At 47.4% G+C, this 17,350-nt stretch overlaps 1 protein-coding gene across 1 annotated transcript; it reads left to right on the forward strand.

Moving 5' to 3' along the window:
- The first annotated feature begins 1,882 nt into the window (after positions 1–1,882).
- LOC119922833 (olfactory receptor 2T33-like) lies at positions 1,883–2,821 on the forward strand. The gene has a single exon (XM_038742456.1). It carries the CDS (start codon positions 1,883–1,885, stop codon positions 2,819–2,821), a length of 939 nt encoding a protein of 312 aa, XP_038598384.1.
- The last annotated feature ends 14,529 nt before the right edge of the window (positions 2,822–17,350 follow it).

Genomic DNA, 17,350 nt, shown 5'->3' on the forward strand with positions numbered 1-17,350 from the left:
TCTATATTCCATGTACTATATTATTTTTATGGTATTTGTTAATCAATCAATCAATGATATTTTTGAGTGCTAACCATTTGCAGAGCACTGTACTAAGCAAGTGCTTAGTCTCAGCCATACTAATCAGGTTGGATACAGTCCATGTCCCATGTGGGGAACACAGTCTTAATTCCCATTTCACAGATGTGGTAATTGAGGCCCAGAGAAGACAAGTGACTTGCCCAAAGTCACATAGACAAGAGGCAGAGCTGGGATTAGAACCCAGGTCCCTCTGACTCCCAGGCCTGTGTTCTATCCATTAGGCCACACTGCTTCTCATCCTTATCCTCTGTAATTTCTTTTACTGCTTCTCTCCCCTACTAGATTGTAAGCTCCATGAAGGCAGGGATTATGTCTACTAACTCTATTGAAATTTCTCGAGCACTTAGTAGAGTGCTCTGCCCATAATAAGTGCTTACTGAATACCATTGATTGACTGACCGATTTTAGGGATTGTGCCCATTTTGAGAATCGTAAAGCTACCATGCTTTGCACATAGTAAGAGCTTAATAGATGCCATTATTATTATTATTATTGTTATTGTTATTACTATAGCATTTAGCCCAGTGCCTGACCCATAAAAAACTCTTTAATAAATATGATGATAATGATCATAACTAACTGTGATAATGATCATCCTAACCATATTACTGCCACGGGGGTCAATGGCATCAGTCTCATTCTTACTGTTATTGCCCATTGGAGTATCCTGAGAAAACTTTGTGACTCAGTGGCCCGACCACAAGCCTGGGAATCAGGGGACCTGTGTTCTAACCCAGGCTCTGCCACTTGTCTACTCTTTGAACCTGGACAAGTCACTTAAATTCCCTGTGATGATGATGCTTGAGGTATCTATTAGGTGCTTACTATGTGCCAGGCACTGTACTAAATGTTGGAGTAGAAACAAGAAAATTGGGTTGGACACTGTCCAATGTCCTATGTGGGGCTCACGGTTTTAATCTCCATTTTTCATATGAGGGAACTGAGGCACAGAGATGTTAAGCGACTTTCCCGAAGTCACACAGCAGACAAATGACAGAGGCAGGATTAGCGCCCAGGTCCTACTGACTCCCAGGCCTGTGCTCTATTCACTAGGCCACACAGCTTCTCAGTCTCCTTGCATGTAAAAATGGAGATTGAGTATCTGTTCTCCCTCCCTTGAAATTGTGAATCAATTACTGTTTGCAGAGGACTGTACTAAGTGCTTCGAAGCCCCACGTGGGACAGGAAGTAGGTCCAATCTGAGTATATCATATCTTTCCCAGTGCTTGGCCTAGTGGGTAGAGCCCAGACCTGGGAGTCAAAAAGGCCTGTTTTCTAATTCATTCATTCATTCATTCAATCATATTTATTGAGCACTTACTGTGTGTAGAGCACTCTACTAAGCGCTTGGGAAGTACAAGTTGGCAAAATATAGAGACGGTCCCTACCCAACAGCTGGCTTCTAATCCCAGCTCTGCCACGTGTCTGCTGTATGACCTTGAGTAAATCCCTTCACTTCCTCTGTACCTCAGTTCCCTCATCTGTAAATTGGGGATGAAGGCTGTGAGACCCATGTGGAACATGGACTGTGTCTAACCTGATTAGCTTGTATCTACCCCGGTGCTTAGAACAGTTTCTGGCACATAGTAAGCATTTAACAAAACCATAAAAAAGGCTAAGTGCCTAGCAAATACCACGAATGTTATAATTTTGGATTGTCTACGCTCTCAAGATTTAGCTTCCCAATAAGAAGCAAATGGACCCAATCTCATCTTCCCCTGCTACTAAACTTCCCTTTCCACTGATTTTTTTGTTGTTGGTTTGTTTCTTTCCAGATCTAACTTCCTACTGGGACAGAGCCATGGAGAAGGAGAACGACACTGTAGGGACAGACTTCGTTCTTCTTGGGCTGTTTCAACACACCCGAGCTCACCAAGTCCTCTTCGCCTTGGTAATGATGACCTCCTTCACCTCGTTGATGGGCAATGCAGCCATAATTCTCCTGATCCTCAGAGATTCCCACCTCCACACCCCCATGTACTTCCTGCTCAGTCAGCTGTCACTCATGGACTTGATACTGGTCTTCACCACCAACCCCAAAATGGCTGGCGACTTCTGGTATGGCAGGAATTCCATCTCCCTCGTCGGATGTGCCATCCAAATCTTCATCTTCATCACTCTGGGAGGAGGCGAGTGTTTCCTGTTAGCCGCCATGGCCTACGATCGGTTTGTGGCCATTTGCTGCCCTTTACACTATCCCGTTCTCATGAGCCCCAGGCTTTGCCTCCTCCTGATGGTGGTCTCCTGGTTGCTCGGAGCGACAGATGGCTTGGTGCAGGCGGGGGTCACCGTGAGCTATCGCTTCTGCCGTTCCCGAGAAGTCAACCATTTTTTCTGTGAAGCCCCTGCTCTGGTGCGCTTGGCCTGCGATGACACTATGGTCTTTGAGTCCGTCATGTACGTCTGCTGCGTCCTGATGCTGCTGATCCCTTTCTCTGTCATCATGGGCTCTTACGGCCTCATTCTGGGGACGATATTCCGTATGAGGTCGATAGAAGCCAAGAAGAAGACCTTCACCACCTGCTCCTCTCATCTCAGCGTTGTCGGCCTCTTCTACGGGACCACCATCTATATCTACATGAGGCCCAGTTCTTATGACTCAACTGACTATGACAAGGTGGTTTCAGCCTTCTACACTATTCTCACCCCCGTGCTGAACCCCCTCATCTACAGCCTGAAGAACAGGGAGGTGCTGCGGGCCGTAAAGAGGGCCGTCATTGATTGCAGGTTCAGGAATTAACACTGAGTGTCGAAAGGGAAGCAGTGTGGCCTAGGGGATAGGGGCTGGACCTGGGAGTCAGGGAGATGTGGGTTCTAATCCCTACTCCCCAACACTCTGCTGTGTGACTTGATCAAGTCACTTAACTTCTCTGTATCTCAGTTCCCTCAACTGCGAAACGGAGATCAAGACTGTGAGCCCCATAAGGGACAGGGACTGTGTCCAACCTGATTACCTCCTATCTACCCCAACTTTTAATACAGGGATTGGCACATAGTAAGAGTTTAACAAATTCCACTATTATTATTATTGTTATTATTATTACTGGGGTCCTATGGAGCTTCCTGCTTTTGCTCCTTGGGAATCAGCATGGACTAATAGAAAGAACATGGGCTTGGGAGTCAGAAGACGTGGGTTTTAATTCTGGCTCTGCTACTTATCTGCTGGGTGGCCTTGGGCACGTCACTTCACTTCTCTGTGCCTCTGTTACATCATCTGTAAAATGAGGATTCAACACCTGTTTTCCTTCCTACTTAGACTCTGAATCCTGTGTGGGACAACGATCTGATTATCTTGTATCTTCTCCGATGCTTAGAACAGTGCTTGACATGTAGTTAGCACGTTACAAATATTATTATTATTGTTATTATTATCATTGACCTTAATTGATATTTCAATGGTAAATAGTTTCCTTTTTATAGCATGTTATGGAGTCTGTTTTTTAAAAATAGCATTTGTTGAACATTTACAATGTGCCGGACCCTCTACTAAGTGCTGGGGTTAATAATAATGATGATGATGATAACAATAGTATTTCTTAAGCACTTACTATGTGCTAGGTACTGTATTAAGTGCTGGGGTGGATACAACCAAATCAGGTAGTACCTGACTCGTATTTATTTATTCATTCACTCGATTGAACTTATTCCATGCTTACTGCATATAATGAACTGTACTAAGCACTTGGGAGAGTAAAATAAAACAAATGGACAGATTTCCTGCTCACAGCGAGATTATATGCGTCTCACACTCTTAGCCCCTATTTTACAGATGAGGTAACTGAGGTACAGAGAAGTGAAGTGACTCGCCCATGGTCTCACAGCAGACAAGTGGGATAGTGTTTAAGCAGAATGGAAATGTACACGGGAATCTCCCTCTCCCTTTCGTTCCCCCTCTCTCCCTTTCTCTCTCTCTCTCGCTCACTCACTCTCTCTCTCTCTTTCTCTCTCTCATTCTCTCTATGGATAACTCTGTTATATTGTACTCCCCCAAGTGTTTAGTTCAGTGTTCTGCACACAGTAAGAGCTCAATAAATATCACTGATGATGGTGATGACTAATGTTATAGAAATCACTGTGGCATAACAGGACTTTAGCAAATTCAGTAGACACCATGTACAGTGCAGGGATTTCTATTTTTTATGGTATTTGTTAAACGCTTACTATATGTCAAACACTATTCTAAGCGTTGGTGTCGGTACAAGTTAATTAAGTCATACAAAGTCCCTTTCTCACACGGGAATCCCAGTCTAATTTAGGAGAGAGAACAGACTTGCCCAAGGTCACATAGCAAGCAGTCGGAAGACCCGGATTATTAAGACCTAGGTCCTTCGACTACAGGCCCATGCTCTTTCCACTAGACTGCTTCTCCTAGGCCACTCTGCTTATCTTGATGAATGAGTAATAATGAAGATAGATGGAATAGTAACCATGCCCTAGAATTTCCTATTAATAACACGAAAATATCTTGTTAGGGATGTTACAATGAAAGGAAATCACTAAATCCAGTTTCATTCATTTATTCATCCATTTATCTAATCATTTGATCATGTGCATCAGTGTAGGTCCTGGGCAGCTTATAAAATCAGTCAGTTTTATTTTGGGCTTTGGCTACAGTGTTCTGGGATAAGTGAAGAGAGTAGACAGGAAGCCCACTGATCTGTACTTTATTTAAAAATTTTTGATTCCTCTCTTAGGTAGAAGTTCATGAAAGCTACATGGAGAACTGGAATCAAACATGGACCACTGATTTTTTTTTTCTCAGGACTCTTTTCTTCAAAACAAAGTGGTCTGTTCCTCTTCTCCCTCATCTTCTTCATCTTCCAAATAAGCCTCGTTCACCTTGACCCCGCCTTCACAATCCCATGTACTTTTGACTCAGCAAGATCTCCCACATGTTTCTGACATACATCCCCACAGTCGTGCCAATGAAAGCTGCCAATTTCCTCTGTAACAGGAAGTTCAAGTCCTTCTTTGGCTGTGGGGTCCAGAACTTCTTTTTCTTGACCACTGCAGGGGCTGAAGGGCTTCTCCTGGCCTCCATGATGTACGACCCCTATGTGGCTATCAGTAGCCCCCTGACCTACCCAGTTTTCATGAGACGGAGGAGGCATGAGCTGATGGCCGTAGAATCACCAACTCTGAAATCCCTCTCTCTGATCATAATCTTCTCGCCTGCCTCCTCGCTCACACTCCTATCCCCTGTAAATCCAGATTACTCCCTCACAGAGATCTCCACTCTCTTGACCCCATCCATCTATCTGAGCGCCTCACACCCCACCTCGCCTCCCTCTCCTCTCTACCCAATCTTGATCAGATTACTGCTCTCAACTACCCTTTCTACTTAGCTAGACTCACTCGCTCCCCTTTCCCTTCGCTGCTCTCGTACCACTAACCCACAGCCCTGGATCACTGCCATTGTCCGCCTCCTTCGCTCTCATGCTCGAGCTGCCTAACGCTGCTGGCAAAAGTCTAAACACCATGCCAACCTCGTTCACTTCAGGTTTATCCTTTCCTGCCTTAACGCAGCCCTCTCCTCTGCCAGACAAAACTATTTCTCCTCCCTTATTGGTACCCATGCCCATCATCCCCGTCAGCTCTTCCGTACATTCAACACCCTTCTCAGGCCCCCCGTTCCTCCCCCTCCTCCTTCCCTCACCCCCAACGATCTGGCCTCCTACTTCATTAATAAAATTAAATCCATCGGGTCTGACCTCTCCAAAGTCACTCCCCCTCTTCTCCAACCCCCCGGCTCTCAACATTCTCCGTTACTCTCCCATCCTTCCCAGCAGTATCCTCAGAGGAGCTCTCCTCCCTCCTCTCAAGTGCTACTCCGGCCACCTGTGCTTCCGACCCCATTCCCTCTCATCTCATGAAATCTCACGCTCTGTCCCTTCTCTCCTCCTTAACTTCCATCTTCAACCGCTCACTCTACACTGGTCCCTTCCCCTCTGCCTTCAAACATGTCCATGTCTCTCCCATACTAAAAAAACCCTCTCTTGACCCCACCTCACCTTCTAGTTATAGCCCCATATCCCTCCTACCATTCCTTTCCAAACTCCCTGAACGAATCGTCTACGCGCGCTGCCTCGATTCCTCAACACCAACTCTCTCCTCGACCCCCTACAGTCTGAAGTCCGTCCTCTACATTCCACGGAAACTGCCCTCTCAAAGGTCACCAATGACCTCCTGCTTGCCAAATCCAACGGCTCATACTCTATGCTAATCCTCCTCGACCTCTCAGCTGCCTTCGACACTGGGGACCAACCCCTTCTCCTCAACACGCTATCCAACCTTGGCTTCACAGACTCCGTCCTCTCCTGGTTCTCCTCTTATCTCTCCGGTCGTTCATTCTCAGTCTCTTTTGCAGGCTCCTCCTTCCCCTCCCATCCCGTTACTGTGGGGGTTCCCCAAGTTTCATTGCTTGGTCCCCTTCTGTTCTCGATCTACACCCACTCCCTTGGTGACCTCATTCGCTCCCACGGCTTCAACTATAATCTCTACGCTGATGACACCCAGATCTACATCTCTGCCCCTGCTCTCTCCCCCTCTTTCCAGGCTCGCATTTCCTCCTGACTTCAGGACATCTCCATCTGGATGTCTGCCCACCACCTAAAACTCAACATGGCCAAGACTGAACTCCTTGTCTTCCCTCCCAAACCCTGCCCTCTCCCTGACTTTCCCATCTCCGTTGACGGCACTACCATCCTCCCCGTATCACAAGCCCGCAACCTTGGTGTCATCCTCGACTCCGCTCTCTCATTCACCCCTCACATCCAAGCCGTCACCAAAACCTGCCGGTCTCAGCTCCGCAGCATTGCCAAGATCCGCCCTTTCCTCTCCATCCATACCGCTACCCTGCTCATTCAAGCTCTCATCCTATCCCGTCTGGACTACTGCATCAGCCTTCTCTCTGATCTCCCATCCTCTTGTCTCTCCCCACTTCAATCCATGCTTCATGTTGCTGCCCGGATTGTCTTTGTCCAGAAACGCTCTGTTGATGTTACTTCCCTCCTCACAAATCTCCAGTGGCTACCAATCAATCTGCGCATCCGGCAGAAACTCCTCACCCTGGGCTTCAAGGCTCTGCATCACCTCGCCCCCTCCTACCTCACCTCCCTTCTCTCCTTCTACAGCCCACTCCACACCCTCCGCTCCTCTGTCGCTAATCTCCTCACCGTACCTCGTTCTCGCCTGTCCCGCCATCGACTCCCGACCCACGTCATCTCCCGGGCCTGGAATGCCCTCCCTCTGCCCATCTGCCAAGCTGGCTCTCTTCCTCCCTTCAAGGCCCTACTGAGAGCTCACCTCCTCCAGGAGGCCTTCCCAGAATGAGCCCCTTCCTTCCTCTCCCCCTCGTCCCCCTCTCCATCTCCCTCATCTTACCTCCTTCCCTTACCCACAGCACCTGTATATAGGTATATATGTTTGTACATATTTATTACTCTATTTATTTTACTTGTACATATCTATTCTATTTATTTTATTTTGTTAGTATGTTTGGTTTTGTTCTCTGTCTCCCTATTTTAGACTGTGAGCGCACTGTTGGGTAGGGACTGTCTCTATATGTTGCCAATTTGTACTTCCCAAGCGCTTAGTACAGTGCTCTGCACACAGTAAGCGCTCAATAAATACGATTGATTGATTGATTGATCTGCCACCCTTTGCGCTACAAAGTCGTTATCAACAAAGAGGCTTGTGGGAAGATGGCGACCGCCTCCTGGCTCAGCGAGGGCCTCTCTGCCCTCAGGCACATGGTCGACACCTTCTCTGAGTCCTTCTGTGGATCCAACGTGATCCAACTTTTCTTCTACAATGCTCCCCACCTCCTGGCCCTCACTGATTCCACTGTGATCCTTAGAGAAGCCAAAGTCAGAACCTTTACTACAGGCCTCCCTTTGCTCTGCTTCGTTTCCATCATCGTCTCTTACATCCGTATCTTCTGCATCGTGCTGAAGATACCGATGGTGGAGGGCAGGTCCAAAGCCTTTTCCACCTGCCTGCACCACCTGGTCGTCGTCACTCTTTTCCTCCCCGCGGGGGCCTTTGCCTTTCTAAATCCGAAGTTAAATGGTCCTTCAGGGATGGATCTGTTTTTCCATGTTCTATTCCATAGTGCCTCCAGCCAACAACTACATCATCTACAGCCTCAGTAACAGAGAGTTGAAGGCCAGTTTGGGAAGGATGTTAGGTGGGACAGGGTCCAACAAGAAGGAAATGTTTGCTGGTCCATTAGTTCTTTAGACTGTAAACTCATTGTGGGCAGGGAACGTGTCTAACAACTCTGTTGTATTCGACTCTTCCAAGAAGCACCATTGCCTTGTGGAAAGAACATGGGCTAGCGAATCAGAGGATGTGTGGTCTAATCCAGGTTCTGCCTCCTTTTGCTATGTAAATGTGGGCAAGTCACTTAACTTCTCTGTGCCTCAGTTACCTCATCTGTAAAATGGGGATTGAGACTGTGAGCCTCATGTGTGATAGGGACTGTGTCTGACCCGATTAGCTTGTATCTACTCCAGTGCTTAGAACAGTACATGGCGCATAGTAAGCACTTAAGAAATATCATAATTATGATTATAATTGCTTTTGGATTGTCTTTTGCTATTACAAATAATTGTGGTATTTTTTAAGTGTTTCTTATGAGTGGAGCTCTGTACTAAATGTTGTAGTAGATGCAAGATAATCAGGTCCCACATGGGGCTCACAGTCTAAGTAGGAGGGAGAACAGGAATTGAAACTCCATTTTGCAGATGAGAGAACTGAGGCACAGAGAAGTGAAGTGACTTGCCCAAGATCACACAGCAGACAAGTGGAGTGTCAGGATTAGACTTCAGATCTTCTGACTCCCAGTACCAAGTTCTTTACACTAAACCATGCTGCTTCTCTAAGAAGAGGCAACTGAGAACTTGAAACTGATCAGACACAAGAAAGCTCTCTGTGTCTCTCAACAGCTACCTGGGAGATATTTTTTCCCCTTTTCAACCTTCTCTTTCAGCCCAGCCTCCCATTCTCTAACCAAGTCGAATCATAAATCTCCATGAAGCAAGGCCCTCACTGAAGCCTTAATCACTTTCAAGATCCACTAGAAGTTGGCCAGTGAATAACAATTAGTTCACCTGACTGACCCCTCAGTCAGTAAACTGACCCATCATTGGGGAATCAGTCATATTCCATTATTGTTCTGCACGCCCCCAGTATTCTTCCCCAGACCTTTGACACTGTTGAGGGAAATCTCTACTTCCTTCTTCTGACTGGCTCTGATTGGATAATGGCACAGATGGGTGTTTTGGCCCTCATTCCATGTCTTACCCTCGTCTGTTTGGTTTCCGTGATCGGCTTTTACATCTGCATCTTCTCAGATGTGCTGAGGATGCGGTCATTAGAGAGCCAGTCTAAAGCCTTCTCCACTTTTCTGCCCAATCTCATCGTCATGACCTTCTTCCTCACACTGGCTCCTTTGATTATCTGAAACCACCTTCCGACTCTCCCTCGTTTCAAGACAGCTGGCATCCATGTTCTACACAGCAGTGCCCCTCGCATTGCCCTCCTAATCTACAATAGTTTAGTGTCATTCATTATTAGAGAACATAGCACAGAATGGAATTTCATATTCTTTCTCCATGTGTTCTGGAACAAATGCTAATTTATAACGTGGAAATCTAAGAGAAAAGCTACTCATTTTAATAGTCATACCAGCCCCACAACAATTATGTACATATTCTAATTTCTATCTCGCGCTGAATGCTGTAAACTCCCTGTGAGCAGATACTGCATCCTACAACTATGTTATATTGTACTTTTCTAACCACTTAGTACAGTGTTCTGCACATAATAAGCATTCAATAAATACCAGTGAATGATTGTTCTAATAATTTAATTTGGCATATTCTTTTGGTGAGAGAGACAAAGATGAGTCATGAAACGGGAAACGTGATGTTTACAAGCAGCTAGAGAAGCAGCGTGGCTCAGTGCCAAGAGGCTGGGCTTGGGAGTGGGTTCTAATCCTGGCTCCACCACTTATCAGCTGTGTGATTTTGGGCAAGTCACTTAACTTCTCTGTGCCTCAGTTCCCTCATCTGTAAAATGGGGTTGAAGACTGTGAGCCCCAGGTGGAATAACCTAATCACCTTGTATCCCCGCAGCGCTGAGAAGAGTGTTTTACATTTAGTAAGCAATTAACAGTACTATTATTACTATTATTGTTACAACGTATGGCTAATGGAAGGCCCAATGAACTAACGCAAGAGAGTGAGAGTGGAATTTCATAGCTGTAATTCATTGATTTAAATTAATGTCTGTCTCCCCGTCTAGTCTAAACTCGTTGCTGGAAAGGAATGTGCCTGCTATAATGTTATATCATACTCTCCCAGGTCCTTGGTACAGTGCTCTACACACTATAAGTGCTCAATAAATACTATTGATTGACTGATTGATTGGATGAGGGAGGTGGGAAGTGGGCAGAGGTGGAAGGGACAGGATCAGTGGCCAGAGTGAGGACTGACCCAGGATTGATTTTCCCCCTCCCACCCAGCTAGGGCTCTGCCGGAGATCCAGGGCAGATCTTTAGAGGTAGGCCTCTTTCTCCCTCCACCTGCGGGAGGCGCTGCCCTTGGCCTCTTTCTGGGGAAGAAGATTGGTGCTTCTCTCAAATGAGCTCAGGTCCTCAGGATTGCCCACAAAATGGACGATTTGGGAGCTGATGCGAAAGATCACCTCATACCAAACTGCCTTCTGGGGGATACACCTGGCATCATGTGTTGGTGCAGAGGGGCTACACCCAAACTATCGCCCTAGCATGACAAAAACCCCGAGTTTGGCCCCAGGGACCTTGCCTGATGGTGCCCCACTTAAGGTTTCTTCTGCCACCCCAGAACCTGCCCTCTCGTGTTCCTGTCCCGTCTCAGCAGGATCATGTAGACCTTGGGCCCGAAGATGCATCCGAGGAGCCCAGTACCGGAGGCAAGGATGGAGAAGACCTCTACAGCCACAGCCACCATGGTCTTGCCCCTGGAGCTCAGAAAGGTGGGCAGAAAGGTGACTTAGACGCTGCAGAACATAAGCATGTTGAATGTGATGAACTTGGCCTCGTTGATGCTGTCCGGCAGCTTCCTGGCAAGGAAAGCCACCGTGAGGCTGACCAGGTCCAGGAGCCCCAGGTAACACAGGATGCGGCAGAAGGTGGTTGCACTGGATGAAGATGACCCTGGCCTCGGATACCATGTCTAAGTTAGGATTCGAGGGGAGGTCCACAGCCAGACCATGTGGATGCCCACTTGACTGAGGAAGCAGGCCCAGATGATGGAGAAAGGCGCCCTGGGCTCCAGCCATGTCCTCATTCTGCTCACCAGCACAGTGGCCCTGAAGGCCAGGATCACGGTAACCGTCTTGGCCAACAGGACTTAAATTGCCACGGAGAAGGTGATTTCGAAGGCCATCCATTGCAAGAGGCAGGTGGCCGGGCCATGGTAGCTGATGAAGGTCAAGGAGGACAGGCAGCCGAGATGAAGGGCCATGAGGAGAGTGTAACTGAGACCACAGTTGTTAGCTTTCACGATGGGGGTGTCCCGGTGGTGGACAAAGACCCCTAAAACCAGGGAGGTGAGGAAAGAGAAACAGAGGACTAAGAACACCAGAACCATTCTTGAAGTCTCCTTGTAGGAAAGGAAAACCACCACTTTCAGGGCACGCTGATCTCTTTGGGGATTAGGAAATTCATCCTTTGGGCACCTGATGCATTGATCCAAATCTGAAAGGAATAAATGGGATTCCCCACCCTACCTGGAACAACACATGAAGTTCCGGTCTCTGAGGAGACAATAGGGCAATGAGGAGGCTGGGGTCCCTCCTACCTCCAGCCTGGCCTAGCGGATGCATCTGCGACCTGGGAGTCAGAAGGACCTGGGTTCTAATATCAGCTCCACCACTTGTCTCCTGGGTAAATTTGGGCAAGTCACTTCACTTCTCTTTGTCTCAGTTACCTCATCTGTAAAGTGGAGATGAAGACTTTGAGCCCCATTTGGGGATAGAGCTCGGGCCTGGGAGTCTGAAGGCCATGACTTCTAATCCTGGCTCCACCACATGTCTGCTGTATAACCTTGGGTAATTCCCTTCAATTTTATGTCCCTCAGTTACCTCAACTGAAAATGGAGATGGAGACTGTGAGCCCCAAGTGGGACAGGGACTATGTCCATCCAATGTTCTTGTAACCACACCAGAGCTTAGAACAGTGCCTGGCACAGAGTAAACGATTAACCTATACCACATTTATTATTACTATTATATGGACTATGTCCAAACTAATTAATTTGTATATACCTTGGTGCTTAGCACAGTGCCTCACATCTAGTAACCACTCAACAGAAACCATAAAAAAGCCCTCCAAGCATCTTGGCACCTCTGACAGAGAATGAGGCTCAGATAATAATAATTGTGGTATTTTTAAGCACATACTATGTGCCAAGCACTGCACTAAGCGCTGGAGTAGATACAAGATCATCAAGTCCCAAATGAGGCTCACAGCCTAAGTAGGAAGGAGAACAGGTATTGAACCCCCATTTTGCTGATGAAGGAACTGAAACACAGAGAAGTGAAGTGACTTGTCCAAGTTCACACAGTGGACAAAAAGTAGGTCTGGGATTTGAACTCATGGCCTTCTGATGCCCAGGCCAGGGCTCTATCCACTAGGTTCTGTTGATTATCTAGACACCTAGGAAACGCTTAACAAACATAATAGTCATTATTGTTATTATCATTATTATTTCTCGCTCTCAGAAAGCCCTCCCAGAATGCCTTGCCCAGCCCACCGCTGTGTGACCGGGAAGCATGATTCTCAGCAGCCACCTAACGATCTGATTGTTGAACTCTCCCTTGGCACAGGGCAAGCAGTTGTAGCAATAGGAGGCTTTCCCTTCCCGAGTTTTTTCCTGAATACTGGCCGGCAGCTCTTGCTGCCGTGGAGTGGAGGGTCTGTGCAAATAGGGGAAGAGGGAAATGGGCAGGGCATTGAGGCTTTCCTCCCAGGGACTCAGGGTCATGAGGGAGGGTAGAAAAAGATATAGAAATCCCGGGTCAATGGTCTTCTGCAGAGGGGCAGAAGTCGTGAGTTCAATCAGAGCTCAGAACAGTCTTCATCGTTACCGGCATCTATTGAGTGGTTAACGTGTGCAGAGTACTGCATTGAGCACTTGAAAGAAAAATCAATCGATTCAATCCACCAGTGGCATGTAATAATAATTATGGTATTTGTTAAGTGCTTACTATGTTCCAAGCAGTATATTCAGCATTTACTGTGTAAGAGCACTGTATTAATCAATCAATCGTATTTATTGAGCGCTTGCTGTGTGCAGAGCACTGTAATAAGAGCTTGGGAAGTACAAGCTGGCAACGTATAGAGACGGTCCCTACCCAACAGCGGGCTTACAGTCTAGAAGGGGGAGACAGAGAACAAAACCAAACATATTAACAAAATAAAATAAATAGAATAGATATGTACAAGTAAAATAAATAAATAAATAAATAGAGTAATAAATATGTACAAACATACATACATATAAACAGGTGCTGTGGGGAACGGAAGGTGGTAAGATGGGGGAGGGGGGGCGAGGGGGAGAGGAAGGAGGGGGCTCAGTCTGGGAAGGCCTCCTGGAGGAGGTGAGCTCTCAGTAGGGCCTTGAAGGGAGGAAGAGAGCTAGCTTGGCAGATGTGGGGAGGGAGGGCATTCCAGGCCAGGGGGATGACGTGGGCCGGGGGTCGACAGGCGATAGGTGAGAACGAGGAACGGTGACGAGATTAGCGTCAGAGGAGCGGAGGGTGCGGGCTGGGCAGTAGAAGAAGAGAAGGGAGGTGAGATAGGAGGGGGCTAGGTGATGGAGAGCCTTGAAGCCGAGGGTGAGGAGTTTCTGCCTGATGCACAAATTGATTGGTAGCCACTGGAGATTTTTGAGGAGGGGAGTGACATGCCCAGAGCGTTTCTGGACAAAAACGATCCGGGCAGCGGTGTGAAGTATGGATTGAAGTGGGGAGAGACAAGAGGATGGGAGATCGGAGAGGAGGCTGATACGGTAGTCCAGACGGGATAAGATTAGAGCTTGAACGAGCAGGGTAGCTGTTTGAATGGAAAGGAAAGGGCGGATCTTGGCAATGTTGCGAACTGAGACCGGCAGGTTTTGGTGATGGCTTGGATGTGAGGGGTGAACGAGAGAGCGGAGTCGAGGATGACACCAGGGATGCGGGCCTGTGAGACGGGAACGATGGTAGTGCCGTCAACTGATGGAAAAGTCAGGGAGAGGACAGGGTTTGGGAGGGAAGACAAGGAGTTCAGTCTTGGACATGTTGAGTTTTAGGTGCCGGGTAGACATCCAGATGGAGATGTCCTGAAGGCAGGAGGAGATGCGAGCCTGGAGGGAAGGGGAGAGAGCAGGGGCAGAGATGAAGATTTGGTTGTCATCAGCGCAGAGATGATAGTTGAAGCTGTGGGAGCGAATGAGGTTACCAAGGGAGTGAGTGTAGATCGAGAACAGAAGGGGACCGAGAACTGAACCTTGAGGAACCCCCACAATAAGGGGATGGGAGTGGGAGGAGGAGCCTGCAAAAGAGACTGAGAATGAACGACCGGAGAGATAAGAGGAGAACCAGGAGAGGACGGAATCTGTGAAGCCAAGGTTGGATAGCATGTTGAGGAGAAGGGGGTGGTCCACAGTGTCGAAGGCAGCTGAGAGTTCGAGGAGGATTTGGATAGAGTATGAGCCGTCGGATTTAGCAAGCAGGAGGTCATTGGTGACCTTTGAGAGGGCAGTCTCAGTGGAATGTAGGGGATGGAAGCCAGACTGGAGGGGGTCGAGGAGAGAGCTGGTGTTGAGGAATTCGAGGCAGCGCGTGTAGACGACTCGTTCAAGGAATTTCGAAAGGAATGGTAGGAGGGAGATGGGGCGATAACTAGAAGGTGAGGTGGGGTCAAGAGAGGGTTTTTTTAGTATGGGAGAGACATGGACATGTTTGAAGGCAGAGGGGAAGGAACCAGTGCAGAGTGAGCGGTTGAAGATGGAAGTTAAGGGGGTGGGGATTAAGCGCTTGGGAGAGTAAAATGCAACAGTGGAAACGTTCCCTGTGCACAATGAGTTTACAACCTAGAGGAGAGACTGGTATTAATATAAAAAAAATTGATATATAAAGCATGGATGTGTACACATATGCTGTAAGACGAATATCAAATGTCCAAAGGGCACACATTCAATTGCATAGATGACACAACAGGAAGACAGTGCTGGGGAAAAGACAGCCAAATCAGGGAAGGCTTTAAATGTAGGGAGAGTGGTGGTCTGGCATATATAGTTATATATAGATATATAGATATATAGATGATAGATAGATATAGATATATGTATGTACATATATATAATGATAACGGTAATAATTATGGTATTTGTTAAGCACTTACTATGTACCAAGCACTTTTTTAAAATCTGCGGTAGATATAAGATAAACAGATTGTCCCACGTGGGGCTCACAGTCTTAATCTCCATTTAACAGATGAGGTAACTGAGGCTCAGAGAAGTTAAGTGAGTTTCCCAAGGTCGCACAGCAGACAAGTGGCAGAGCCGGGATTAGAATCCACATCCTCTGACTACCAAGCCCGTGCTCTTTCACTAAGCCACGCTGCTTCTCTGGAATGGAATATGGAATGGGACGGAGTTCCAGGCTAGAGGGAGGTCATGGGGTAGGAGTAGTCTGTGAGATTGGCAAGGCCGGGGTACAGTGCATAAACTGATGTTAGAGCAGCAGAGTGTGCAGGTTGGACTGGAGGAGGAGATCAGTGAGGTGAGGTAGGAGGGGGCGAGCTGACTGAGGCCTTTAAAGCCAAAGGGGAAGAATCTCATAATTTCATTTCATCCATTTCTGCAGCCCTACCAGCTTCTGATCTAAAATGACAATCTAGGATCTCATCCAATGACACCTTCTTAATCAACCAGTCAATCAGTGGCATTTACTGAGTGCTTTTTGTGTGCAAAGTACTGTGCTAAATACTTTAGCAGAGTGCAATAAAACAGAGTTGGAAGACCCATCCCTGTCCACAAGGAGCTTCCAGGCCAGAGAAGGAGACAAGCATTAAAATAAATTATGGATATGGACGCTGTGGGCCAGGAATGTGCCTGTTATATTGTTATATTGTACTCTCCCAAAGGTTTAGTACAGTGCTCTGTACACAGTAAGTACTCAGTAAATATGATTGACTGACTGACAGAAGGGCTGAAGGATTGAGGGTGGAGTGGACACCAGCACAAACTGGCCTCGTTGAGGTTGTCTGGCAGCTTCCTGGACTGGAGGCCACCTAGAGGCTGTCCTGGGCCAGGAGCCCCATGTAGCCCAAAATGCAATAGAAGGCGATGGCAAAGCTCTCTTTGCACTGGACGACAACGGCCCCGACCTCTGATGCCACATTCATTCATTCAGTCAGTCAGTCGTATTTATTGAGTGCTTACTGTGTGCAGAGCACTGTACTAAGCGCTTGGGAAGTACAAATCGGCAACATATAGAGACGGTCGCTACCCAACAACTGTACTGTGCTTGGGAAGTACAAGTCGGTAACATATAGAGAAGGGTCCCTACCTGACAAAGGGCTCACAGTCTAGAAGGGGAGGCAGACAACAAAACAAAATCTGTAGACAGGTGTCAAAATCGTCAGAACAAATAGAATTATAGGTATATGCACATCATTAAAAAAATAAATAGAATAGTAAATATGCACAAGTAAAATAAATGGAGTAACAAATCTGTACAAATATATACAAGTGCTGTGGGGAGGGGAAGGAGGTAGTGCTCGAGGGGGGATGGGGAGGAGGAGAGGAAAAAGGGGGCTCAGTCTGGGAAGGCCTCCACATCCACATCAGGGAAAAGGGGTATGAGGGGAGATCCCCAGCCAGACCGTACATATGCCCACTTGGACGAGGGAGCAGACACAGGCGAAGGAGGAAGGTGTCTGGTTCACAACCATGGCCTCATTCTGCCCTCCAACCCGGTGGCCCTGAAGGCCAGGACCACACTGCTGTCTCAGCCAATATGGCAGAAATGGCCACAGAAAAGACGAATCCAAAGACCACTTGTCAGAAGATACAGGTCATCTCCCTCTCCTCCTCCCCCTCCCCCTCCTCTTCCTGCTCCTGCTACCCCACTTTCTTTACCTGAGAAAATGGCCCATCCCACATTATCCCCTCCTCACTGATGATGAAATATTGGCCAGCTGGGGCATGGGGCATGAACTCTACCACTTTGACCC

This window comes from Tachyglossus aculeatus, unplaced genomic scaffold (assembly GCF_015852505.1).
Source record: "Tachyglossus aculeatus isolate mTacAcu1 unplaced genomic scaffold, mTacAcu1.pri scaffold_126_arrow_ctg1, whole genome shotgun sequence".
Classification (NCBI taxonomy): domain Eukaryota; kingdom Metazoa; phylum Chordata; class Mammalia; order Monotremata; family Tachyglossidae; genus Tachyglossus; species Tachyglossus aculeatus.